At 36.4% G+C, this 24,662-nt stretch overlaps 5 protein-coding genes across 9 annotated transcripts; 3 read left to right on the forward strand and 2 right to left on the reverse strand.

The window, feature by feature from the left end:
* Positions 1-316: 316 nt before the first annotated feature.
* LOC124409502 (2-oxoisovalerate dehydrogenase subunit alpha, mitochondrial) lies at positions 317-3,534 on the forward strand. The gene is made up of 8 exons (XM_046887150.1): positions 317-601; positions 1,001-1,180; positions 1,274-1,469; positions 1,848-2,009; positions 2,532-2,676; positions 2,779-2,982; positions 3,077-3,340; positions 3,428-3,534. Exons 1-8 carry the CDS (start codon positions 548-550, stop codon positions 3,504-3,506), a joined length of 1,284 nt encoding a protein of 427 aa, XP_046743106.1. The 5' UTR covers positions 317-547; the 3' UTR covers positions 3,507-3,534.
* A 637-nt stretch (positions 3,535-4,171) lies between these two features.
* On the forward strand, positions 4,172-7,780 carry LOC124409500 (RNA polymerase II-associated factor 1 homolog). Its single transcript, XM_046887144.1, has 9 exons — positions 4,172-4,415; positions 4,797-4,877; positions 5,067-5,159; positions 5,426-5,750; positions 5,835-5,978; positions 6,074-6,177; positions 6,266-6,482; positions 6,620-6,863; positions 7,062-7,780. The coding sequence occupies exons 1-9, from the start codon at positions 4,345-4,347 to the stop codon at positions 7,502-7,504; spliced, it is 1,722 nt and encodes a 573-aa protein (XP_046743100.1). The 5' UTR covers positions 4,172-4,344; the 3' UTR covers positions 7,505-7,780.
* A 1,298-nt stretch (positions 7,781-9,078) lies between these two features.
* On the reverse strand, positions 9,079-16,237 carry LOC124409503 (venom protease-like). Its single transcript, XM_046887151.1, has 7 exons — positions 16,103-16,237; positions 13,511-13,594; positions 10,530-10,850; positions 10,132-10,434; positions 9,870-9,971; positions 9,633-9,784; positions 9,079-9,470 (listed from the first exon to the last, which is right to left on the reverse strand). Exons 2-7 carry the CDS (start codon positions 13,572-13,574, stop codon positions 9,315-9,317), a joined length of 1,098 nt encoding a protein of 365 aa, XP_046743107.1. The 5' UTR covers positions 13,575-13,594; positions 16,103-16,237; the 3' UTR covers positions 9,079-9,314.
* Positions 13,048-18,871, forward strand: LOC124409505 (gamma-secretase subunit PEN-2). The gene is made up of 4 exons (XM_046887153.1): positions 13,048-13,058; positions 17,625-17,738; positions 17,823-17,927; positions 18,045-18,871. The coding sequence occupies exons 2-4, from the start codon at positions 17,678-17,680 to the stop codon at positions 18,182-18,184; spliced, it is 306 nt and encodes a 101-aa protein (XP_046743109.1). The 5' UTR covers positions 13,048-13,058; positions 17,625-17,677; the 3' UTR covers positions 18,185-18,871.
* On the reverse strand, positions 18,392-24,595 carry LOC124409501 (glucose-6-phosphate exchanger SLC37A2). Of its 5 annotated transcripts, none has more exons than XM_046887147.1 (11): positions 24,399-24,595; positions 24,171-24,315; positions 23,256-23,546; positions 22,385-22,463; positions 22,162-22,297; positions 21,525-21,818; positions 20,482-20,526; positions 19,781-19,979; positions 19,458-19,606; positions 19,066-19,368; positions 18,392-18,872 (listed from the first exon to the last, which is right to left on the reverse strand). In XM_046887147.1, exons 3-11 carry the CDS (start codon positions 23,527-23,529, stop codon positions 18,810-18,812), a joined length of 1,542 nt encoding a protein of 513 aa, XP_046743103.1. In that variant the 5' UTR covers positions 23,530-23,546; positions 24,171-24,315; positions 24,399-24,595; the 3' UTR covers positions 18,392-18,809. The 5 variants fall into 5 exon arrangements, with proteins under 5 accessions (XP_046743103.1, XP_046743101.1, XP_046743104.1 ...); XM_046887145.1 differs by having other exon boundaries at positions 21,453-21,818; XM_046887148.1 differs by lacking the exon at positions 20,482-20,526 and having other exon boundaries at positions 24,399-24,594.
* Positions 24,596-24,662: the final 67 nt, after the last annotated feature.

The raw sequence follows: 24,662 nt of genomic DNA on the forward strand, positions 1-24,662 counted from the left end.
CAGCGTCTATAATGATAAGGATAGTTTTGAAATGGACAATTTTCACAGATTTTCAATAACTCATTATCGATGCATGCAATTAAATCACAACCATGACCAAACCGATATGATGAGTCGAAAAATTTTCACATGAAGTAATGGTACTTTGTCGGATGTTGTTCATTTTGATTACTTCTATTAGGTATATGATTTCAAATTTCGAACATCGTTCTGAAAAATAGTTGCAATAATGATAGATTAAACAATATATAATCAACATTATAATTTTGTACAATAAATTAATGTAGTCTACATAAGTATACGCCAAAACGAGCCGACGTGGCTTATCAGTTAAAGTGATGGAAGTAACCGGCATGATAAGTGCATGGTTACACAACAATGCTTAACATGCCTCCATTATTCATCGAGTTCAGCGTGTGTCGTCGTTCCCGCTTCGAGTTAGTCGCACAAAATTCATATACCTCTCCACTGCTTTTCTCTACACCTTCAACTTTATCATTCTTTCACTGAACTCCGTCTAAGCAATTGGAATTGCCTACACTTGGTCATGAGAGTAACGTGGGCTAAGAAAATCTTCAATCAATTTTCAGCACAATGTCTTGTAAGTTCCTTTTTATTTCTATCTTATTTCAATGACGCTAGTGATCTATTTCCTGTCAGTAAACGAATGATCATTAAACGTTCCTAACGATAAGCTAATCTGTGTATGACGTGGATATTATATTTTTAATAGCGGCAACTTATAACATATCATACCCTACCAATGTAAACATCTCTTGCGTCAATGATAGCTGTCATACGCATATTAGAAATCTGATTTTCTTGTAAGATTTGCAGAGAACAGGATAACATGTGATAGAATCAAAGGCTATTGATTCGGAATCTTGAAGCTTCGAAATTCATCAGTTTATTTCCTATTTCGGGCAATCATATTCTCATGTATGGTCATTTGATAGCCGGGTACCTAATTACTGAATTTTAGTTCTGATTCATTTCACAGATTCACAAAGGTAACTTCACCACTTCGGCAACAGTTGGGCCCAGTAATCCCAAGTTTCCAATTCTCTCTAACAATTTTACGAATGAGCTCAAATTTACCAATGCGAATTCATCTGGCCCTATTCCAATATATCGAATATTGGGCTCTGCCACTGAAAATGAAGCAGTGGCGAATATCAAGGTTTGTTAAATTTCTAAACACCAGTACGAACCCGTGTATTTATGATTCAGTGTTTGCTGATATTCATATTTTGAATTTTGTATTTGCCAAAAGCTGGAAGAGGCGAAATATATAAAAATGTACAAGGACATGGTAACAATTACTGTAATGGATAAAATACTTTACGAATCTCAACGACAAGGCCGCATATCGTTCTACATGACCAATTCTGGTGAAGAAACTGTTCAAATTGGAACTGCAGCTGCTTTGAGTCTAAATGATGTTGTTTACGCACAATATCGGGAGGCTGGTGAGTTTCGATTATTTCTTCGGATCGGGTCGCGTTCCTCATACGACTTCAGCAAACTCATCAAAAAGTTAAATATCCCCAGACAGCACAAAACTTGAAGTCGTCCAAAAGATGTGTAAAGGATATCTCATGCACCATTTTCTGACGTCTATAAGGCACGAAGGATATCTTTTAGCCATGAAGATATCTGTTGGACATAAGGGTATCTTTTAAGCGCCAGAAAATGACGCATAAGACATCCTTCAGACGTCTTTTCGACAATTTTGAGGTTTGTGTTATCTGGGCCGTTGGTCCTATTCGTAGGAGTTAAAATTGACAATCAGATTGACAGACACGCCATAGGATTATAAATTAATACTACCATCATTTATATTCAAGGTGTACTGCTCTGGCGGGGTTTCAAATTAAAACAATTCATGAACCAGTGCTACGGAAACTGTGAGGATATCGGCAAAGGAAAACAAATGCCGGTTCACTACGGATCTAAAGAATTGAACTTCGTTACTATTTCATCGCCACTAACGACTCAATTGCCGCAGGGTAAAGTAGATGCAATTTTTGTATTATTTCCAATATACAGTAGTGTATAGCCTAGGTAGCACACTTATCCAGAAGCTGACTATCATTCGAATACAAAAAGTCGACTTTTATTCAATTAAAAAAATATTGACGCAATGTTGACAAAAAATAGACAAAAGATCGGCTATTTTTCAATGGCTGTAGATTGTGAAAAAACTGGGCTTAAAGTTGACATGCAGTATACTTTATGTTTACGCGTTAGTTACCTCTTGTCCTTTATCATGACATTTCAGAGGACATTCGCGCACTCTTAACCAGTGTACAGTCAACAATAGGCTTATAATATGCCTATTCCCAGTTGACTTGAAATAGTTGACTAAAAATTTCTGTTAACTTAACTTAATTTGATTAGTTTTAATTAGTTGACTTAATTTCTATCGATATTAAGTTAACTAACAGCCAACAGTGTGTTGCCTGGGATAGATGCAAAATGCATCCACATTTTGTAATTAAGTAAGTAAATTTTTTTCAATATTCTGTTAGCCGTTGGAGCAGCGTACGCGTTGAAACTGGCAAATTCGGACAGTTGTGTCGCCGTATATTTCGGAGAAGGTGCAGCTAGTGAAGGAGACGCGCATGCCGCTTTCAATTTCGCAGCTACTCTCGATTGTCCCGTTATATTTATATGGTAGATGGATACAGAATTTCGAAGACTACTAATTTGAATACTTGATGACCAAAAATATATCTACTGCACATGCGAACGGAATTTAAGTAATCATTATTTTAGTCGGAACAATGGATATGCAATTTCCACTCCAGCTCATGAGCAGTACAAGGGAGATGGTATCGCGGCCAAAGGACCTGCGTATGGTATTAACACAATTAGAGTTGACGGAAACGATATATTTGCTGTACACAATGCCACGCGTGCAGCAAAAGAGTGGACTTTGGCAAACGGAAAGCCTGTTCTCATCGAAGCAATGTCGTATCGGTATAAAACAATCATTAATCGTGACATTTAGTAGGGCTGTACGCTCTGATCAAATTACGGTAGTTAATGAGTATAATCATATTCATACGTTCAGAATTGGACATCACAGTACCTCTGATGATAGTTCTGCGTATCGATCAGTCGACGAGATTGCTGAATGGGAAAAACTGCAACCGATCACAAGACTTCGGCAGTGTCTAGAAAAACATGGATTGTGGTCTGAAGAGCAAGAAAAAGAATTCGTATCATCGATCAAAAAACAGATACTATCGGATTTTGCAGCTGCCGAGAAGAAAGTAAAACCTGACTGGAACGAGATGTTCACGGACGTATACTACAACATGCCAGATCATATTAAGTACGTTTACTTTGTACTACCAATATGACATAACTGACCGTGTTGAACAATTAGGAGATAATGCAGTAAACGTTTGATTTATTCTAGGAAACAATCGGAAGCAATGGTGAAGCATGTGGACCAGTACAAAGAACATTATCCAGTAGATCTTTACAAGCAACAATAAATCTAATTTAAAGCAATTCCAATTCCGAGCAGAAATATCGATCTTCACCTACGTACCTTAATCTTTGAGAATCTGAAAACGTTTTCTGTACTTTTGAAAATATATATAATTCAATCAACAAATATTCGACTTTTAAATTATAGATATCTCTCATGCTTTAACACATTCGTTTCTTTGTACACTATAGTGTACAAAATCTTGATTTTCATTTTTATACGATTTTCTCAAGATATACTACATATTTCAAATACTTGAAAATTATTTATTGTTTATTTTGTAGGATTATTCTCACATTGCAAGAAAACCACAAATTTTGTAAAATACTAAATTTCTGAATATTGTCCAAAACATCTTAAAATCTTTCAAAAAGTGTTTCTTTACTCAAATAAAGGCATTTTGAGTTTCATCTTTATTTTAAAGTGAACGGGTTTAAACTATTACCGATTGCAGGAGACAAATATGTATAAAGAGTACGTATGAATGTGTTATTTAAAAAAAAGTGTATCCAGACAAATTCCAGTTTTCATTCGCTAAATCAAAGTAAATTCAAAATTCGGCATGCTTCTTCGATGGCGCTACTAAACTTGTTGCGCTACATGAAAATTTGGTCTAACGTTCAGGAAGTGAGGTGAAAGAATTTAGGAACACATAAACATGCCGTGAGGGTAAACAGCGGCTAAGGAACAGGGGATGGATGTATGTTCGTGGTTAAAAACTTATAGGTTATAGGTAATGAAAATATTCACAAATATCGCAGTGAGGTATCGTGTTTAGCTAGTTTACCCATAATAATTAATCGATAATATGTGCAACTGACAAATATATCTCTACTTACACGATGGCACCGACCATTCAGACGAATAACAGTAACGACAGGGACAAGCGGACTGCTAGGCCGATTGAGAAGAGGTAAGTTATCTGAACCACTGTATATTCTAACCCCCTGCCAACATTCTTTACCGCATCAAGCCTATCGAAAATATCTTCTGGATATACTCTTGCAGCAAACTAGTTACATTCTGCATGTACACGTTACTTTGCACTCTTTTATACTTGTATCCAAACGTTAATGATATCAGCAAACAATCTGTTCATTTCACCTTACCAAATTTACATCGTGGCTCAGAGAACAAAATTTGCTATAACTAGTAGTCTTTGAGACTAGGATATTTGTGTGGCATAGTGCAACTGTTTTGATGATTGTTAAATTGGATCATTCAATGTGCTTGAAAAATTGATAAGAATGTTGCCGTTCATTAATGTAACATTTTCTACTTACATCAATTACAGTGGGAATCAGATGACCTCCGGCATTCAGTCCAACAATAATAAAGATGCCATTGATAAACGTCCTAGACCAACTGAAAACAGGTAAATATTTTACATTAGTAAATAACGTTTTAAAAAATGGCTAGAAAAAAAACATGATTGCAAATATTAGTCATATTTCGAGCTGAGAAAATGTAAAAAAAAAGAATGCGCACGAAACCTAATATTACAACCTGTTTTGCAGAAAATATTGCTCGATTAAATGATACATGTTTTACTTCTGATTTTCAGGTCTGAATTAATATGCCGTGTAAAGTACTGCAACACTCTACCTGATATTCCATTCGACCCAAAGTTCATCACATATCCATTTGAATCAACAAGGTAATAGAGCTGACATATGCTGCAGTCCACTATTGATCGAAATTGTAATATGTTGTTAATGATTAGAGCCAGTTTACTTGAAAATGATCTAATTTTCGAATATTCCTACGAAATTGAAAAACTTTCCACTCTAACAGTTTGAAGATTGAATACAGTTATGTGACGCAATATTTTAGAGAATTTGAGCTGTTTTAGGAATGTGCTTCAAAATATTGACATAGCCAGAGAAATACAACTGTAATTTTCCAACTTTGTAAATGATACAGATTCATACAGTACAATCCAACATCTCTGGAGCGTAATTATAAATATGAAGTATTGACGGAACACGATTTGGGTGTTGAGATCGACTTAATAAATCGGGACACCTATGCTGGAGATATTAATACCCAACTTGATCCTGCGGACGAGAAACTTCTGGAAGAAGACATCCTCACTCCTCAAGATTCAAAACGCTCTAGGCATCATGCTCGGAGTGTATCATGGCTCAGACGTACGGAGTACATCTCCACCGAACAGACACGGTTTCAACCCCAAACTATGGACAAAGTTGAAGCTAAAGTTGGTTACAGTATTAAAAAGAACTTCAAGGTAATGATATCTGTTTTTCTAATGTCATAATCGAATCATGATGTGTGGCATTTTAAGTCATTCATTCTTTTTGTTTGTTTACAGGAAGAAACATTATACATGGATCGAGAAAGTCAGATAAAAGCTATCGAGAAAACATTCGAAGACAATAAAAAACTTATTGAAAAACATTACAGCAAACCAAACGTTGTGCCTGTTGAAATATTACCTATCTATCCTGATTTCAAGGTGAGCAGTAGCTGACGATTTTTCCTTCTGTTTCGAACCAATTATTAAGAATATTAAGTCACACATTAATCTCGCTTATTTCATACCACCCACAGGTATGGAAGTACCCATGTGCTCAGGTAATATTTGATTCCGATCCAGCTCCTACTGGTCGATCAGTACCGGCGCAAATTGAGGAAATGTCACAGGCGATGATCAGGTAAACCTGAGGATTTGTTCAGAAAAATTTGTAAATTTCGTCAGAATTTACGACAGTCTTTAGCGTGATATTTCATACCTTTTTTCAGAGGTGTGATGGACGAAAGTGGTGAACAATTCGTTGCATATTTCTTACCACTAGAGGAGACATTAGAAAAACGTCGAAGAGATTTCACTGCAGAAATTGACTATGCCGATGACGAGGAGTACGAGTACAAAATGGCAAGGGAGTATAACTGGAACGTTAAAAGCAAAGCTTCAAAGGGATACGAAGAGAATTATTTCCTAGTCATGCGCCAGGACGGGGTTTGTAATACTTGTATATCTTTTTTTTACCAAATCGTACTTCGGTACTAAAGAATTCTGTATAAGTCCAATTTTCAGCAGTTTAATATTTTGAAAGTGCAAAATTTCTCACATTTTATCGTCCGTTCACTATATAGGTTTACTACAATGAGCTGGAAACTCGAGTACGTCTTAGCAAGCGTAGACAGAAGGCTGGCCAGGCACCAAATAACACAAGATTAGTTGTGCGCCATCGACCGTTGAATGCCAATGAATTCAGGATGCAACGTTACCGCGAGAAGCAGCTTGAACCACCCTGTGAAGACGACGAGGAAGAGGAAGAGGAAGAAGAAGAAGAGGAAGAGGAACAACCACAAGAAACTGAAAAGGCTGAAGACAAAGGTGGACCGAAACCTTTAAAAGATCCTTCGAAAACAGAAAATTTAAACACTTTTTCTTTTACCAGTATCATAATGTATAGTTCTTCGTTTTTAATGCCTTGGAAAAAATTTTGTCCAACCTAAAGTCGACAGTTTGAATATACATTATGTATAACATCCGTTTCTGAATGATAATAAAACCTATTTGTGTACTTTTCAGCTGGCTCTGATAATGAAGACGGTTCCCGTGCGTCGTCGCGTGCATCGTCGCGAGCATCCAGCAAGAAGTCACGATCTCGTTCAAAGTCAAGATCACGTTCAAAATCAAGATCTCGATCAAAGTCTGGATCGCGTTCAAAGTCTAGATCCCGTTCAAAGTCTAGATCGCGTTCAAAGTCACGCTCCCGTTCAAAATCTCACAGCAAGTCTAGGTCTCGTTCGGGATCTGCACAGTCAAGAAGTTCTTCAAAATCGCGATCGCAGTCCAGATCCCGATCACGGTCCAAGTCCAGATCCCGATCAAGGTCTGGTTCTGGTTCGCCCAATAAATCGCCGTCGCAGTCACCGTCAAGATCTAAGTCACGATCAAGATCAAGGTCTGGTACAGGGAGTGGCAGTGGGAGTGGCTCAGGTAGCAGCGACAGTGGTTCCGATAGTGAGTGATCTGAACTATAAGTTTAATTGTATTATTAACATAAGTGAGGAATCGATTACCTGTCACAGTTGGTCCCCCACTCACTCGCAAATAAGATAATTAGGTAAGTGTGCAACACTTCGTTGGGCTTAATTAAAGGGCTATCTGTTCGTTTGGTAGCCTTGTTCATGATAAACTTTGGTGATGTACAGACTCTACATTGACTACAATTAACATATTAGGAATTTTATATAAAATATGTCAATGGTAATTACAATTTTTAATAAAACAATTTTCATGAAATGCGTCCGAAATATTTTTTTGCAATTCATTGTCAATCACCAACTTCTACCAGTTTTTTCTCAGAAAGGACCATTAATTCAATACATTCTAGTACCTCACGTCAGTAGGATGTCTCGAGGACTTTGACACTTTTTTGCAATACAGGTTTCTGTACAATAATAATTATTAATCTTGCACTGAGTTGGCCTGAATGAAATCCGACAAATGATGTGTTCGGATTATAAACGCCAGGACAACATGCTTCTCACTTCTATAAACGAATGAAACAACGCAAATTAAATATAATGTTAGCCCCAAGGTAACACTAATCTCCCGCCGTTATTTCCCTGTAAAAAGACATAAACAAACAATATTCATACGGACACAATGATGACTTGACATATGCATTTCTTCATTAACCAAGCATATGTTATACTGTGAGTCTAGTGGACAGCAGACTTTAGGATACACGTAACAAATCACCAACAGCATGCAATTCTGATCGAAAACGATTCAGCAAAGTATCACATTGCCTTATATTGTCCCATGTTTCACTGTGACTTCATGATGTTTGGACTGCTGTTGGATTTCGGAATTTCGAATGAAATATCTGGTGGTCAAAGAGATTTTGTAAATACTTTCAACATCGTGATCGAAGATAAAATCAAGAAAACTAGGGGGATTTTTTAGCAAGTAATCATAACTCCTTCAAGCGGTAATCATGAGGTGATTTCTTTTGGTTGCCTGTGATCATTTACCACAGAAGCGAGAGGTAAATGATTGATATTCACACACTGATCGATGTGATCATTGGAGTCGAAAGAATACGTGTTATGTAACGACTAAACGTGAGTAGAATGCAACGGAGTAGGAGAACGTTGTTTAGGTTTCATTTTTGTTACTATTCTGCAGAAGTATAGAAATGAAAACCGAGATAAGCAGGTTTGGAAAACATTTAAAAAAGCCAGTCATGGACAAACCCTGCAATGACACCAACTGGAGCAACAAAGACAACAATACCGCAACATAAGATTGCCGCATCTCGTCACCCTTCTGCACAAGATAAACGTATACATACTGAATTACTGATTTAATGCAATCAATGCCTTACACTGTTTTCAAATGGAGTTTGGTGTTGAAAAGCAAATGATCTGTTCCCTGTAAGAAACGATAATGATGGTACACAGCAAAAACTCATTCATTCAAAACATGCCATCAGTTTCGCCATCCTTGAGAAAAGTAAAGAAATGTTGAGTCGATGAGTTTAAAAATTTGTAGAACTGTTGGATGCGTCACACAATGAGATTCACTATACAGGCAATTTTATGTTTTGCTTTTCGACTCTTATATTGCTCAATTGTCATGTACAAAATATTAAATACTATATGTATATAATTAATCACTAAACTATAATTTTACTATATGTATATATCATATCACTTTCATAAATCAAAATTAAGCAGATCAGTTAATGATTCTCACAATATTATGTGCAGTACACGAGAATACTCTTTAAAATTGAATTTTCGCACCGTATATGCTACGTAACTTTTAAATTTAAACTAAGTTGGTCTGAATGAAGTCCAAAAACGACGTAACCCGAGTATAAACACCGGGAAAACCGGGTTCCGCGCACTTATGCCCGTATGAAACGACGCCAATTAAATAAGAGATCCTGCCCAGAGGAAACATCAATGGTCCACCACTGTCTCCCTGTAATAATAAACAGACACATTAGTATTGTTCAAAATTTGGTGTGGCTTAAAACGATTCTGTTTTTCGTGCACGGAAAAACACCGCAATGAATAATATGCTCACGTTATGATGTACTGTATAATGAATGTTAGGGGGTAAAAATGGAGTTTGCAAACTCACTTGACATGCGTCTTTTCCTCCACGAGCAAAACCCGCGCACAATACTCGATCGTCTATTACTGTACTTTTGAATGGTTCAAAGGCCTTTGCACACGCCTCAGGCGACACGACGGGTATCTGCAGCTGGAGTAATCGAGTGCTTGATGGTCCGTCTGTGAATCGATATTGACAATTGTTATCCCACGAATTCTGAATGTTCGGTATGCACCGAAATTCGAATATTTAGAAATGGCTTACTAAAATACACCGCTCCCCATCCAGCAACGAATGGAAACATTCTCGTGAAATTCCTCTCTCGAATGTTGTCCTCAAGTGGCAAACAAATCGGATGAATGTTTTCTGAAATGGAAAAGTTCCGAGTGTATTTGGCAGCATCGCGAAAATCACTGGGAGAGAACTAAATAAAGTAAACTTTGAAAATTACGTATGTATAAATATACTTGTACATCATACATGTAATATGTAATAACAAAAAATCTTGATTTTAGTGCAAACTTACGTGAAAACGGTACGTTCCTTTCCATCCTTATCACGGCTATATCATTCGTGTAATGAGAGGGGTCGTAATCGGGATGTATAGTTATTTTTTCGATAGGTATGTCGATCGGATTTGCTCCGTCATTATCGCTGACCAAATCTAAGTCACCAAGTCGTACAAGGTACAGATCTTTACGGTTGAAAACGCAGTGACCTGCAGTAATAATGTGGCGGGATGAAACCAAAGTACCGCCACACAACCATTTCGGGTGACTACCGGCTCTTGTCGGTTTGTATCCAAGCGCCACTATCCACGGCCAAGCACCTGAAGATCATTGAATGCAATTGAATAAACGATGAGTCTCAAATTACTGTACCCGACTGCTTTTCTTCGTAAAAAAAATCTCCACGAATATCTACCCAATGTTGCTGGAATTCCGCCGACAACTCGAGTGTACGTCGCATTGCTGAGGCCGCACTCATTCGGATACAATGGTCCATAAGACGCCACCTGTCTTCCAACCATAGGTGTAGTGACCGGTGCAGAGGTAATTGATTGTGAATCCAATGGACAGCAAACTCTCGGATCGAGCCCTTCGAATCCGCACACAGAGCTTCGCAAATAATTTCCTGCGGCATTTCCCTGCGTGAGGAGGATATCCAACAGGCTTTGACATCTCCTTATGTTGATGCACGTTCCACCCTCTCCTGACGACGTTGTACAATCGATATTGTCAAAATCTGTGAATCAAAAATGCGATTCTGTAATGTTGCGGAAACTTTGACTGGTAAATTGCGTCGGAAGCATGACTAACGACAAAAAGTTAAGAGCTTGAATATTACACCTGCAGATAATGAAAATGTCGGTACTCTGTATGAATTATGAGCAAATCGCCATGCGAAATTTTCAAGCATTATAGCACTTGGTATTTGTTCCCACCTTGATGAAAATTAATGAGGAATGTATCGATGTGAACTTCACCGCATATTTTATGCATGCCGTAGACATATTTATTACGCAATTCATTACAGCGTCGAGTGAAGTGCCGGGAGCATTTGTGACGTTGCGTTAAAATCATGCAGCAAATATGGCCTTCTGACGAACGTTAATATTTAATATTAACTCTACTCGGAACTCGACAGGAATATCGGAATGCACAATATGACGAGTCAATAAAAACATGAATTGCGACTATGACGTGGAAATATTTTGCGTAAACGATGCTGCAAATGTCTTTAATAGGTAGATATACGTGCAATATGTATATTATTGCAGACCGGGAGTCGAATTACTATTATTTACTACTCTTGCACGGGTGAATAGTTATAACTACGGCATTTCACTGGGCACAATCGTCACAAATTTTTGGTCTCTTAATTTTTAAATTACTTCTTAACTTATGAGACTTGAGTAATGCGTAGTTCCTAATATCTCACGGTTAGCATGTATTCAATACATGGGACTTCGCTCAATATTCTGTCCATACTTACTTTTAAGCGAAGCACTGAATACCTTATTGAAGTAAAAGTGTTCAGACTCGCGAATAATACTTATTTTACTACTTGGCAATCCTACAGAAGTCTATTTAACTCTTTTACAATTCATTTGTTTTACATACTTTTACGACGTAATGGTTTACAGATTAATAATAAATTACATTAAAAAATTAAAATAAATCAAAGTCCGCCGAATAATTATAAGCATTTGTGAACTATACATGAATCAACTTTAATGGTGGTTAATTGTTTACAATTTTCTGGATTCAACTGGGTCATTAGGTAAGCGATCAATTGGTACCATCGAACAATTAATGAAACTGAATATACTGTATTCAGTTATATTATACCACCAAAAATAAAAGGTAGATAATTTTAATAAAACAAAACTTAAATCTCAACTATTTTCATTTTTACCAGGAATCTGACGTATCAGTTCTTCGTATTTGAGGATAGTAGATCCGTATTGTATAATGTGGTAACTATAATTCACGAACGGTCTCCAAGAACGGATACTTTTCGTAGAAATAAATGAATCGGCTTGTCGAAGATCGGTCGATCGCCGCTGTCCATGACACAATTTACTGTGTCACCGCATATGCAGCATTGAGGCGTTTGATCATTGGACATTGAATATCGAATAGTACTACATACATACATTTCTGTTGCGCTTTCAGATTCCTGATGTGTGAAACAAGCCGTGAAGCATAACTCCATTTCATTCGAAAGAATATACTATAGTTGAAAAAGGAAACGGAAGAACAGGCATGATTGAAGTACAATAATCGCATGACATTTCGCGCGTGCTCACACGTGATGCACGGTGTTCATTCCCATTTGTCCGTGCTTACTGTAATTACAACAATTTGAAAACAGCTGCTCGTACACTTCCTCGACGATGGTTTTTCCGACAAAATTGCCGTTTCCGAAACTATTTAGTTACTCATAATCCCCTCCATTGAATTTCACACCATAGTGTATTTTCGGATCGGAATTTAAGGACTGACTTTTTCCGCGAGGAAATTCATTACGTCACAGTGTTCGTTATAATGGCATTTGTCAATCGCTTTCTTCCTTTTCCCGAAGTTCAAATTTCACGTTACAAACAATTTCTTCCATTCGGTTGTTGTCATTGGTAACTTTTGTCGCAGAACAACATTTTAATGCAGATTGAAGTATCGGATAACCCAATGGGAATTTCCCGTTTCGATTCATCGGGCGATATTAATTATCTTTCCACACTTTGATACGTCCATGACCCCGGGTGTGCTTGTGGTTACGTTGACATGAATTTGCGATCCTTTAAAGCAGTCACGCCACCGATACTTATTGTGAAACACATTTTAGTGATCGTGACCTCCTGGACGAACAACTCTCTCTTGGTCTGTCCTCTCGTCGAAGCATCAAAGTTTCGGTGTACAACCTCGCCCAAGGCTATAACTGCTGTTCCGAGTGTAATTGCAGCGGTTATTTTTATTCAAGGTACACATTCATACCTACAGGTATGACGTATACGCTTTGTCGGTTTATCTCCGCCTGCAGACCATTCATAGAAAAGTACTTTGCGGTGTCCTGATGTATCTTCCTTCCGGTGCGGTGCATGGTTAAGCTTCCTCTTGTGAACTTGGACCGTGGCACCTGTTTTCCGCGTGTTTCATTCTACATCATAAACTGTTTTCCTCGATCTCTTTTTCAATTCACTTTTATCACGAGCCAGCGATCATTGACTGCGAAGCGTGGGGTCAACCTCCACATACAGAAAATCATTTGCACCGCAATTAATAAGTACAACATAATGTATAATAACCACCGAATTTTTGAACTTGAACTAAAGATGAATCACGCTGATCAACAAGTAGATATAATCACAACCAGTACAGCATAAATTAAAATTGTGTTTTTACCTTGCGCGGAAGTTGACTGCAGCAGCAGCAACACTGCGAATACGCCAAAACAAGTCAGCTGCATCTCGTCGTCCTTGTGTCTGTCTGCGGAAAATCAACATATGTATATAACGATACGGATGGATTATACAGATTTACAGTAAACGGTATATCAGAGGATAAACATAATTTGATAGACACTTTGAACTTCTTGTACACAAGCTATTCCCAGGCCGACTTATTTGTTACGCAAGATTCATGAAAGACCAGGAAAAGACGGTAACGCTGTCGATGACACACCTGTCCCTGCAGCCACTGATTTCAAGAATCGTCAATTTCGCCACCAATGATTTTCACATAACACATAAACAAGGCCAGCGGATACATGGGACCTATTGAAGTTTCGTAATTGCGGCCAATAGATTTATGATTACTGAAAACTTACGGACAGATATATCCTCATGTATATGCGCGTATGCCTGTGTGTGTATGCATTTTTTAAGATACAATTTACATTCAGGTGATAAATCACGATTAACCATATTAACAGCAACGATTGCTGCCCGTATACCTATATTGGACGAAAATACTGTGCGATATAGCTTCAAAGTCTAGAGCCGATTGTGCAATCAATTTTCGCGTTACTTCTTTCACTTTATTTATTCTTCAAAATACCACTGATTTGAGCCACCATGGTTTGATTGGGATATCGTTGTATAACGGTGTCTCTATTACCGAATACAATAACCATTTGTCAAAAAATTAATTTGTTCAGACATTCGGCACTTTTAGTTGTGACTATACAAGATTATCCTCGTTACCCCCAACTGACACTCATTTATATTAAATGTATGATTTCTCTGAGTTCGAAACCTTACGGAATTTGTGAAGATCGGCAACTTTATGAAAATTCAGACCACTTTACATAATCATTTTGCGCAAATTTTGTGTGGGTTTGCAAAATTCTGAGCTATACTGATTTGAAAGCACCTTAAATGCATCCTTACGCCGCACGCTGCAATAGATAGGACGTGAATAATGCAATTACGTAGTATGATTTGATGACGTAATGAATATTCGATGCCAACCAACTAAAGTCGTCGGAAATAAACATTTTTTAAGGGTATTTCTGACGAACAACAATAATTGGGAAATAATAACAACTGGAAAGCTTGATCGGTATAAACGTTAATTATATTTTACGATCATTATAGGCGAGTGTTTGATTACGGAGAGTATCGTCTAGACGGAATCATATGGTCTGAAACTTGATGAAAAACAACCTACAGGTACGTACGTTTGACGGCAGGATAATTGATCACAAGGCTTATGCTTCAGAACAACATAATATGTCAATATCGTGTCCTTGGCAATGACATCAGAATAAGGTATAGCTCTATAATGTACTATCGTGTGATTTCAAATTTCGTCTAGATCGGCAGTGGTAAGAAATCGTGCGAAATACGCGATATACTCATTCTTGTTAACATATTGCTAGACGTATATATGCGACGAGAATTCAAACAGGGAAATCACTCTGTAACAAGATCTTCAGATTTGTATGATACGATTATTCATCAGCGGCTTCGTATACCAGACGGTAATTAGGGTGGACATTATGCATGATGGATTTGAACGCTGTTGATTGGTTCATGGTCGATTTTTGGCAACGACCCCGGTAACCGGATGTTCCGCTTCACGCTGCGATGTTCCTTCGAATGATTTCCGGTTAGACGTATTTTAGTGCTATTCGCGTTTATCGTTAGTGTTGCGCGTCTAATGGAATTTCACCTTTTGCACATTGTTACTGCAGCCTCTCGCTGCGGTTTGTCATATTTAACATTAATGGATGGACTTAAACATGCAAATAAATTTGATATAGTAAAAATTGCGTTGCCTGCTGACTATCGTAGTAAAAAATACGTATAGTTGTAAAAAGAATTGATCAAAACTCGATATCACGAAAATTCCGCTCACATAAAGAGTAACGTTAAAAATTATCAGAACACTGAGCATCTTTAAAAATACGTATCCATTTAAGAATTTTTTTAAGATGATTTTTACTTTGTTTTACCTCTTTACAATGGTTTTGAGATGATATGAAAATTGAGGACTTTATTCCGTCACGAAAATTACTAAAAGCGTTTTGACTATCAATACCGCAACCTTAAATTATATACCACATATTACATATACCAAATATCAATTATTACATTTTGTAGGCATATTAATTGCGAATCAGAAAATATGTATATTTTTTATTTATTTAGTACACCTTCCGTACTATAATATAATAGAAAATACAAAAACTCGAACAAGTGGAGAAGTTATGATAAATAAATAAGAGGGTATATTTTTTGGTTCGCAATTAATCTGCCTACAACATGTACTAATTGATATTTGGGCAGAGGAAGAAAACAATTGCATCTGAAAATGGAAATGATCGTAGTATATTGTTTCGACGCAATTGCAGGTGATAATGAACAAATGCGGTCCCTTTTATTCAATGAATTTCATATCGGAACAGCATTATTTGCAAGATATTTTTACTGTTGGATACTATACATAGATTTATGACATGCATACTACGATTTACAGTAAAGTAATGCTCACCGTTTTAATTCGATCTGTCGACTTACACTCGAAGCGTTGTAGGATTAGTTTGAGTAGGAATACATACGACTACAGACAATTTTCATTTGTGTCGCGAGTACAGCTCGATGGCAGAGTCGAAAGGAGACTGCGTTAATCCCGATTGCCATTCTCTTTATATTTGACTGGAGTAGAGCTAGCAGGGTCGTGATGCTGTGAGTAGGGATTATAGAATACCATCCTATGAGTGAATTAAATTTTCGACGTAATGATGGTTTTTAATGGAAATGGTGGGGCAATGACTCCAAGTTTGGTTGACACATCAATTTTTGAATTTAAATTAATCCGAATTAATTCAAATTTAATTTCGTTAGGGGCCGTCCATAAATTACGCAACACACTTTAGGGGGGTGCCGGGGTCAGACCCGTAAGCGTAATTTCTTGCTTTTTTCAGCTTTCCTCGTGGTATAATTGATTTCAAATTCGAAATTCGCGCATATGCGGTTACCTCCTGGGGGGGGGGGGGGGGGGGGGGGGGCTACATTATGGAGCGTTACACAGGAGGGGGAGTCAAAATCGCCCAAAAAGTGCATTACGTAATTTATGGGCGGTCCCTTAATTTCAAAAAATTTATTTATAATTTTGCTCAGTCCAAATTGATTCATGTAATGCAATTCAATTCCATTCCATTTAATTCATGTTAATTAATATAAATTGAATTAATTCACCTGTGACTGACACGCTAATTCAACAAGTTACTTCCCCCTCAGTTGTTACGTTTATTGAACTAATTATTGTTTATCACATGCGTATAAGTACCGCAAAAACGTTAAAGACGTTACAATTGAGGTCGCGGTCGAGGAGGTCGCATTTACGTATACAAACTTGTGAATGAAATTGACAATTTTGCCTTTATCTCGTTTATTGGTGGTATAATTCCGCATACAAATAATTTTTAATTATGCTGTTTAAAGAAAATTTACCACATGCTTATTGAAAGTAGCCGTGACAGACTTGCAGTAGCTCAAGACCTTAATTTATACGACTTTTAATTCACGTTTCTTAAAAATTGTCAGCTGATTTTCGAAATTGAAAAATCCTCCTTCATGCGGTTTGATTATTTTCATGGTACGATTGGAATTATGTTTAAATTTTATTGTTGTACGGTTGCCGCTCAAATCAGGGTTCAACTGTGTTTTGCTTCTCGATCATTGATCGTGATTTAAATATTATAAGTGGAAGAATGATTTTTCTAGACTACGTTTGTCCAATGTTGGCATTGAAATGTTAAAACAATACGATATATAGACTGAATCATGATACTATAACGATACCAATATACAAAATAAATTCAATATTCAAATATACAAATTCAAGACGTGGTACATAATTGTTCTGCTACGCAAAGCGCCATCGATGGATATTTCTTGTGTCGACATCTCTGAGCATTTGCACGAATTACTTCAACATCGAGTGAATCACTTGGTGAAAATCAGGATCAGGGTGAAGATCAAAGCAATACCTTGTTTAATGTTGATTGTAGTCGGTGAATACTGAGGTTACAGTCATTCGTGCTAATTTGATTTTCATATTAAAATGGATTTGTCGAAGATGTCGAACGAAAAAAAATTACACCTTTGCAAATGGTATTTCCGTGGTGAGTCTAATTCCATTCCCCCATTATACTATGGTCTGCGTATTTATGTGATTTCAATGTAATCATGGTTTTGACACCTGTCAGGAGGTTTCGCTATGCTGCCGTTTCTATGGGCGGTTAACGCTGTTTGGTTTGCCAAAGAAGCTTTCACGGTTCCACAGTACGATGAGCAAAAACAAATTCGAAGTTGTAAGTACACGTCTTAAATACATCTTTTATGACACCCGTGTTCAATAATTCTGATGCGCATACATACTGTGCCAATGATTCAATAATGGATAAAAATCTATTCAATTTTATTTTCAGACGTGATATTTTCTGGCCTGGGAGCTCTCCTATGGTTCGCTGGACTCTTAGCTTGGATCATTACGTTTCAAACACACCGTGCTGCCTGGGGTGAATTCGGCGACACGATTAGCTATATTATTCCTACTGGAATTCCATGAGATTTAAAATAAATCTAGGCAAAATAGAACAATACCGTCATAGGCATTTTATTCATATTAATTTTCTGTCAATTCTTCAGTTGTTAGAAACGTAGGTATTAACATGTCAGACATAGGTAAAGAAAAATTTTTGCATCTTCTAATAACGTTTGAGAGTGTCACGTTGCTCAAAGTGTAAGACAAATTTATTGCCTTTTTCCATATATCTGTACTATGATTGTGACAATTCATCATTAATATTGATATCTGTCATCTGTGTTATAGGAAAGAGGATAATGAAGGTATGCAAATTAGTTGCGAACATTTAACAGCATTTTATGTGATTAAATGAATTTAAACATATACACATATTTTTGTTATCAAAGAAATAAAATAATAGTATGTCTAGAAACAATTTTTAGGTACATAAACAATCGTTGTTATTTATTTACAATATATGATCCATATATTTTGTATAATGAAGTATAGGACACAATTTGTACACCTGAGAAAAGGCGTAATTTAATACATATGTATATCAGCACACTTTTCGTGTTGTATATTTTCATATTTTATTTTGCTCATTTGACACACTTTATGAACGTATCACGGTGGAAATTTATATGCATAGCACCTCAGACTAAATTCAGGCAGCCCGCCGCCGTTGCATGCATAAATTTAATTCCCTATAGACCAGCCGTGAAAGCAGCTGAAACAAATTAAAATTGGGAATAATCGTATATATATCGTATGATAAAGTATGTCGACTTTCGTGAGTGATTAATAAACATTTTCAACTAAGCTCTGTTAGTGAGATTTGTAAAACCTAGCGATACTAACTAAAAAAAATGCTTTCATAATATCCAATCATAAAGAAAAAATCTACTATTAATAATGCTTACCAAAAGCGCTATTACATCAGAGATCATTAACATGTAAAATACATTGTGCCATCCTGCCCAATTAGAAACTAGACCTGCTAACAATGGGCCGACGGCAGCTCCAATACTTCCGGTTCCGTCAATGATTGCAGTTACAGTTGCCAGGGCTCTTGAGTTACTCCCTAAACTAGGATGCGTGCCAAGTTCAGCTGATACAGCTGTGGTAATTAGCGCATAAGGACCATTAACTAATATTCCTGCCAGAATGAGCAGCGCAATGGTAATTCCGATATTGATACTACCAAAGGAATCGTAAAGAAATAGCTGTAATTGATAAATGAATGAATCATGAATGAGCTACTGAGCACATGAAGCTACATCATCAAAAACGTATCAGTATGTCGAGTACTTACCATAGGGACGGCCAACGATAACATACCCGCACAGGTAACAGCACTCATTCCAGTGTAATCAGAAAGTAGACCAGCTGTCACTGCTCCAATTATTCCTCCAATATCAAATAAAGTTGACAAATCTGCACTTATTTTGGCACTGAAGTTGGCTATAATGAATAAACGAACAAAATGGTAAATTAAGCAGAGCAAAACTGTTATGATATAATACCAGTAATTTGTTACGTTATACTGCAAGTCTGATCTACTAAGTAGATAATTTTTATTCTAGAGAATCCAAAATTCGTTGTTGTGATACTGCAAAAATAGTGTTTTGTACATGCCTGATGAAGCTATATACAGAGGCAGCCAGTACAGGAATGTATAGCTTACTAGCTTTGCAAAAAAAAGGCATAGTGAAAATTCAACTACTCCGGGTATCCGAAGAGCTCCAATAAATCCAATAGGCTTATCTTCCCCAGAACTGCTACTCCTTCGATTTACCACTAGCATAGGACTGGTTTCGGTGCGAAGAATCACCTCCTTGAATATATAACGTTAGTATAAAATAAATTTTTCAAATTAATATGAAATATATTGTTTTTATTAATATATGCAACCCAAATTGTGGATCCAAGTTGAAATATTTAATATATTTATCATACAATTTGTTTGCATGCATTAACACTGACTAACACTGCTTGTTAAAAAAACCAGTAAAGAATTAATATTCTTTAGATAGCTTATCCAATCCATATTTGAAAGCCAATTTCTAAGCAATAAATTTGCATCGCAAGCACTGCAATGGATAACAGTATCATTCAGATTGCAAAATTATGTAACTAAAAGTTCCCGTGTAATAATAGCACATCCAACTAGAAGTTTATCATGCATTACATATCAGAAGCTTTAATTTCATAAATGATGCAGTTACATTTTCACAACACTCTAGACTTACGTACAAGCATCTTTAAATAAAATAGTACCAAAGCCTAGGAAAATCAATGTTAGTATAGTGATTAGAAAATGAAAAACATGCACTTACGCCATCAATATATTGAATACGCAACGCGTTGTGGTTGATCGCTTGCTAGGAAACAACAAAGAGATGCTTAGGTTCATTAAAAGGCGTGCAAATAGAACTTAATGGGCTTAACTAAGTGAATCCATCTGAAAAAAGTAGCAAATTTTGACAATTAATTTCAAATCAGTAATTTTCCATTAAAAAACTGGAATCAAATTACTTACAACTACATAGTTAAGGATATCAATATGTTCAACTTTAAATCACGTTTTTCTTTTTTATGTAAAATAAGTATTTTACCAGTCTGGAATTCAAGTTGAAAGTAGTATTAATGATTGAAATATAAAGCTTCCAATAATTTCAAACTCTAGTTGCTTTAATTATGGGTGCATTGGCTTCCAAGTTATTGTAAATTAAATTGAGCACATAATACTTTACTACTTACGCTGACAAAACAATGAAATTTGCTGTATCCGGACGTGCCAGAATGGCTGATAATTTATCAGTACTCACCCAGATGATGAAAGAATGAATGTGTGCAAGCAAACGAATGTGAAAGAGAATCCACAATCTGAATTTACATGGCATAATTGAGTACTGCTTCAGCTATTGTTAGACACATCTGCCTACTCAGTATTAAGAAGGTATTTACATAAATGGTAGAAATGATACATTTATTGAAGATGCAACGAGAGTACACATTGAGCAATTGAGAGTACACATGAGTACAGGCCAATTATGCATGTTATAGTCAAAAGCCAATATCTATATTCACCCTCGCATGCCCTCTTATGTGTACTTTCAAAGTCTGTACAATTTTTGCAATCAGTTGGGTGCTCACTAATGGAAGTTAGAAATAAATAAGCACCAGAAACAAACCAAAACAAATTTTCTAACTACAGCGAGATTGGAAAATAGAAATATAAACAACTAAAAGTAAGCTGTGTCAGTCTGTATGACTTTGAGCGGCTATTCCCTATTATGGGACTCACATTATTTGCTGAATGATTTGCCTCTGGATCTTCAATGGCACTGCTTTCGTCAGAGCTATTTGTTACATCTACCTTTCTGTAACCTGGAGGTTCAGGCGGTAAGCATCCAACATCCACAGGATTTGGAGCTAGGAAGAGAAACAATAAAAAGCCGGCAACGCCCATAATAGCTCCAGGTACCATAAAGCTGAGGCCCCAGTCTGTTTCGACAAATTCAGCAGCAATTAAGCTGCCTAAAATATTTCCTAAGGATGTGTGGGAGTTCCAAATTCCAAAGATCAGACCACGTTTGCCTTTGCCGAACCAGTTACTAACTACTGTAACTACACCTGGCCAACCAGTTGTTTGGAATACACCACCGAGTGCCTGAAAATTTTAATACAACAAATTGGATTACAATTTAGTCGCTCAAATTAACTTCATGAAACGTAAGTCTTAAAAACATTCATGAAGTCTGGACTCTATTATTTCCAGTCTGATACATCAGATTTAAATCAGCTTCATATCGTTATCAAGTACATGGGAAGCTATTGACTAAGTTCCTGGTACTTAAAATTGTGATCATGTGCTTTGATAATGGTAATGACCAAAGAATATATATTACAGAATGTGGTATGTTGAAGCAACGTTTATCACTTTGACGACATCAAATGAACCAATTTTTGTTATTAAAATGTACTGTTGATTATAGATCTGAAGATATACTAACCTGGACTAAAATGAAGTACCAAAGGCTGTGAATTTCATAGGGCCTTGCAATTCCGAATAGATAACAGCAAATTCCTGAGAATATCATTCCAAGAGACAGGTAGTAACGAAGATTGACACGCTCCGCAACAAACCCGCTGAGTAACAACAGGAAAAAATAATTTTACAGCCATTCTCGTTTTCTCTCTTTGTCAGTGATGGAGAGATTCATTTAAAATAGTTACCTAAGAAACATTGCCCCAGCATAGGCAAATAGGAATGATGAATCTAAGGCACCTAATAGTGCAGAAGCATTGTCCCTATCTGGTTATGAAAAAGTAAAAATATAAAAGTCAATATATTTTGTACCCAATACTTCATTGCTTGAATACATATCGCATGAATTTCAGTGAAGATAATACAACAAGTGCTGTTTGATCTGAATAAACTTTGATACATAACAGAGAGATAGGAATAACAGACTAAAAATCCAGTATCAGTGTCGCCAGTAAAATTGCGTGTAAATTATTATCTTTAGCGGAATAAAATAATCATGTTTTTTTCAATAAAGGTATAATGAGTGTTGGATATGCATAATTAAGTATTAAATATATTTAAATTAACCCCAGGCTTATTACAGAGTATACTTGTAAACATAAAAGGACTAGTTTGTACTTTAAGTTGTGCATTACATTAATTACCTCATTAGATTTAAAAATCATTGAGGTATATCAAACTTATCTGTTAATGATTAATTGACGTTGATAGGGTAAGAACAAGATTGTTGGACGAAATTGAGTGTCTTGTAATCATTAATAACATGAAATTGTAGATTAGAAAAGTGTGAATGAAGGATTTCAAGATATAAAATCCATTGAGAAATATTTATGAAATGTCCAAGGCAAGAGTAAGGTTTCGAAGTCTCTTACTGATTTTCTTTAATATTATGAATCACGACTGTAAGGGTATTTTAACATTTCTAGTATCTGCAAGTTTACTGAAGACTACTTATACCCAATAATATGTGCAAATTGTCAACACTAAGAGACAACATTTATATAAATAGAAGAAAATACCACTATTACTTGCGTATTTCAAAGTGCATGTTTGACTTACCAAATGGAGGCCATTCACACCAGTTCTCAGTATCGGTATCATTCGGACTTATATCAGGCGGTGGTACTAAACCACTACAGTTTCGACTCAGCACATTTTTCACAACAGACATTGGCTTCCTTGACATGTGATAACAAGTATAACTCAAGTAAGTCAGTGCCAGTATGCTGCCCTTGTACCAAGCAAGTCGATTGCATCGATTTTGTGTTGTAAATTTTGATAGAAGCCATTCTATCCCTTTCAGCCCACATGGTGTTTCTCGTGTGACGATCATGTCCAGTGTATTCTCGCCTGTTTCAAAATCGCATTTTAGTTAAATCTTTAAAAGAAAGTATTCGCACCTCTGTCATATCTCCATTTTGTTATACAAGATCTTGCATTATTCGTTACAGAGTTTAAAGATGAATGAATGCATTTTTTTTGCAAAGTTCATCTGAATATACACTTGCATATGATCTGAGTTTGGATACAGTTTCAAAATAAAAATTAACAGCATACTGGGTCTGAGATGAATCGGAACAAATCTGTGGGACTAAAAAATAGTTAAAAAAATTATGCAAGTTTGTCTCCCCAAACACTCCGTTGTTTATGAATATTTGCAATTAAATTGTGTAGTTGTTCTAACTTTACGTTATTTCAGCTTGTTTTATTCTACAATCAATTAAATTGTATATTCGTACATACAGGTTTTGTACAACGACTACAGGTGTTTCCAGTAGCCACTTGTCTCAATCTTTTAATTCTTTCTATAAGACGAACAACTATTGCGAAATAAAATATGGAATACTACGTTTTACTACTGTTACGAAATTTTGTTGAAAGCACGTTGTATGTGGGGGAATATCATGAAAGGTGTCTGAAGGAATGCTGAAAAAAATGCCTGCAATTCTAAATGATCAAAACGTTGAAACTCACCACTCAGTAATAACAGTAAAAGGCGTATTCGTGAAAAAAAGTGAAGAGTTACAACATTAAACCGCAATAGCTGAGCAAATCAAGGATTGGAATGTTCTGACAAAGGTTAACAGACGAACGGACGTAACTGGCGATGAGTCATAACCTAGAAAGGATACGACCAGTGTTAAATGTATCGTTTATAAATTAACTGACAATAAATAATGAGAAACAGATTATAAAACTTACCACCCAATACAGCCTAGGTGCCTCATTTTTAATAATTTGTTTTTTACTTATTTGAAGTCGGGTCGCACAGTACTAAAAACTCCGGATGAATTTCTATCGTCCTCTGCTAGAGGCGCAAAGTCTGTTTACTTCATTTCCGTCATTAACAGCACTCGCGCACGCTGCTTTGTGACCGTGTGGTAGCTATCAAACGTCATTACATTTGGAAGAAGTTGAACAAAACTTGATAAGCAGCCATTCTGATTGGATGAGAGAAAGTCACGT

The sequence above is a fragment of the Diprion similis genome, chromosome 8, assembly GCF_021155765.1.
Source record: "Diprion similis isolate iyDipSimi1 chromosome 8, iyDipSimi1.1, whole genome shotgun sequence".
NCBI lineage: Eukaryota > Metazoa > Arthropoda > Insecta > Hymenoptera > Diprionidae > Diprion > Diprion similis.

What these genes read in the sequence shown, in the direction of transcription:
- LOC124409502 (XM_046887150.1), top strand. Translation starts at nt 548, where the DNA reads ATGAGAGTAACGTGGGCTAAGAAAATCTTCAATCAATTTTCAGCACAA. An exon ending in CGCACAATATCGGGAGGCTG is followed by an intron (nt 1,470 to 1,847) that starts GTGAGTTTCGAT and finishes TTTATATTCAAG; the next exon opens with GTGTACTGCTCTGGCGGGGT. An exon ending in ATCGAAGCAATGTCGTATCG is followed by an intron (nt 2,983 to 3,076) that starts GTATAAAACAAT and finishes TCATACGTTCAG; the next exon opens with AATTGGACATCACAGTACCT.
- LOC124409500 (XM_046887144.1), top strand. Translation starts at nt 4,345, where the DNA reads ATGGCACCGACCATTCAGACGAATAACAGTAACGACAGGGACAAGCGG. An exon ending in CCTAGACCAACTGAAAACAG is followed by an intron (nt 4,878 to 5,066) that starts GTAAATATTTTA and finishes TCTGATTTTCAG; the next exon opens with GTCTGAATTAATATGCCGTG. An exon ending in TAGTCATGCGCCAGGACGGG is followed by an intron (nt 6,483 to 6,619) that starts GTTTGTAATACT and finishes TTCACTATATAG; the next exon opens with GTTTACTACAATGAGCTGGA.
- LOC124409503 (XM_046887151.1), bottom strand. Translation starts at nt 13,574, where the DNA reads ATGCAGCTGACTTGTTTTGGCGTATTCGCAGTGTTGCTGCTGCTGCAG. An exon ending in GCAGTCAACTTCCGCGCAAG is followed by an intron (nt 10,851 to 13,510) that starts GTAAAAACACAA and finishes TTTGATTCACAG; the next exon opens with ATTTTGACAATATCGATTGT. An exon ending in CGGAATTCCAGCAACATTGG is followed by an intron (nt 10,435 to 10,529) that starts GTAGATATTCGT and finishes AATGATCTTCAG; the next exon opens with GTGCTTGGCCGTGGATAGTG.
- LOC124409505 (XM_046887153.1), top strand. Translation starts at nt 17,678, where the DNA reads ATGGATTTGTCGAAGATGTCGAACGAAAAAAAATTACACCTTTGCAAA. An exon ending in TTGCAAATGGTATTTCCGTG is followed by an intron (nt 17,739 to 17,822) that starts GTGAGTCTAATT and finishes GACACCTGTCAG; the next exon opens with GAGGTTTCGCTATGCTGCCG. An exon ending in GCAAAAACAAATTCGAAGTT is followed by an intron (nt 17,928 to 18,044) that starts GTAAGTACACGT and finishes TTTTATTTTCAG; the next exon opens with ACGTGATATTTTCTGGCCTG.
- LOC124409501 (XM_046887145.1), bottom strand. Translation starts at nt 23,529, where the DNA reads ATGATCGTCACACGAGAAACACCATGTGGGCTGAAAGGGATAGAATGG. An exon ending in GTGTGAATGGCCTCCATTTG is followed by an intron (nt 22,464 to 23,255) that starts GTAAGTCAAACA and finishes TTTCATAACCAG; the next exon opens with ATAGGGACAATGCTTCTGCA. An exon ending in TCTGTATATAGCTTCATCAG is followed by an intron (nt 19,607 to 19,780) that starts GCATGTACAAAA and finishes TATTCATTATAG; the next exon opens with CCAACTTCAGTGCCAAAATA.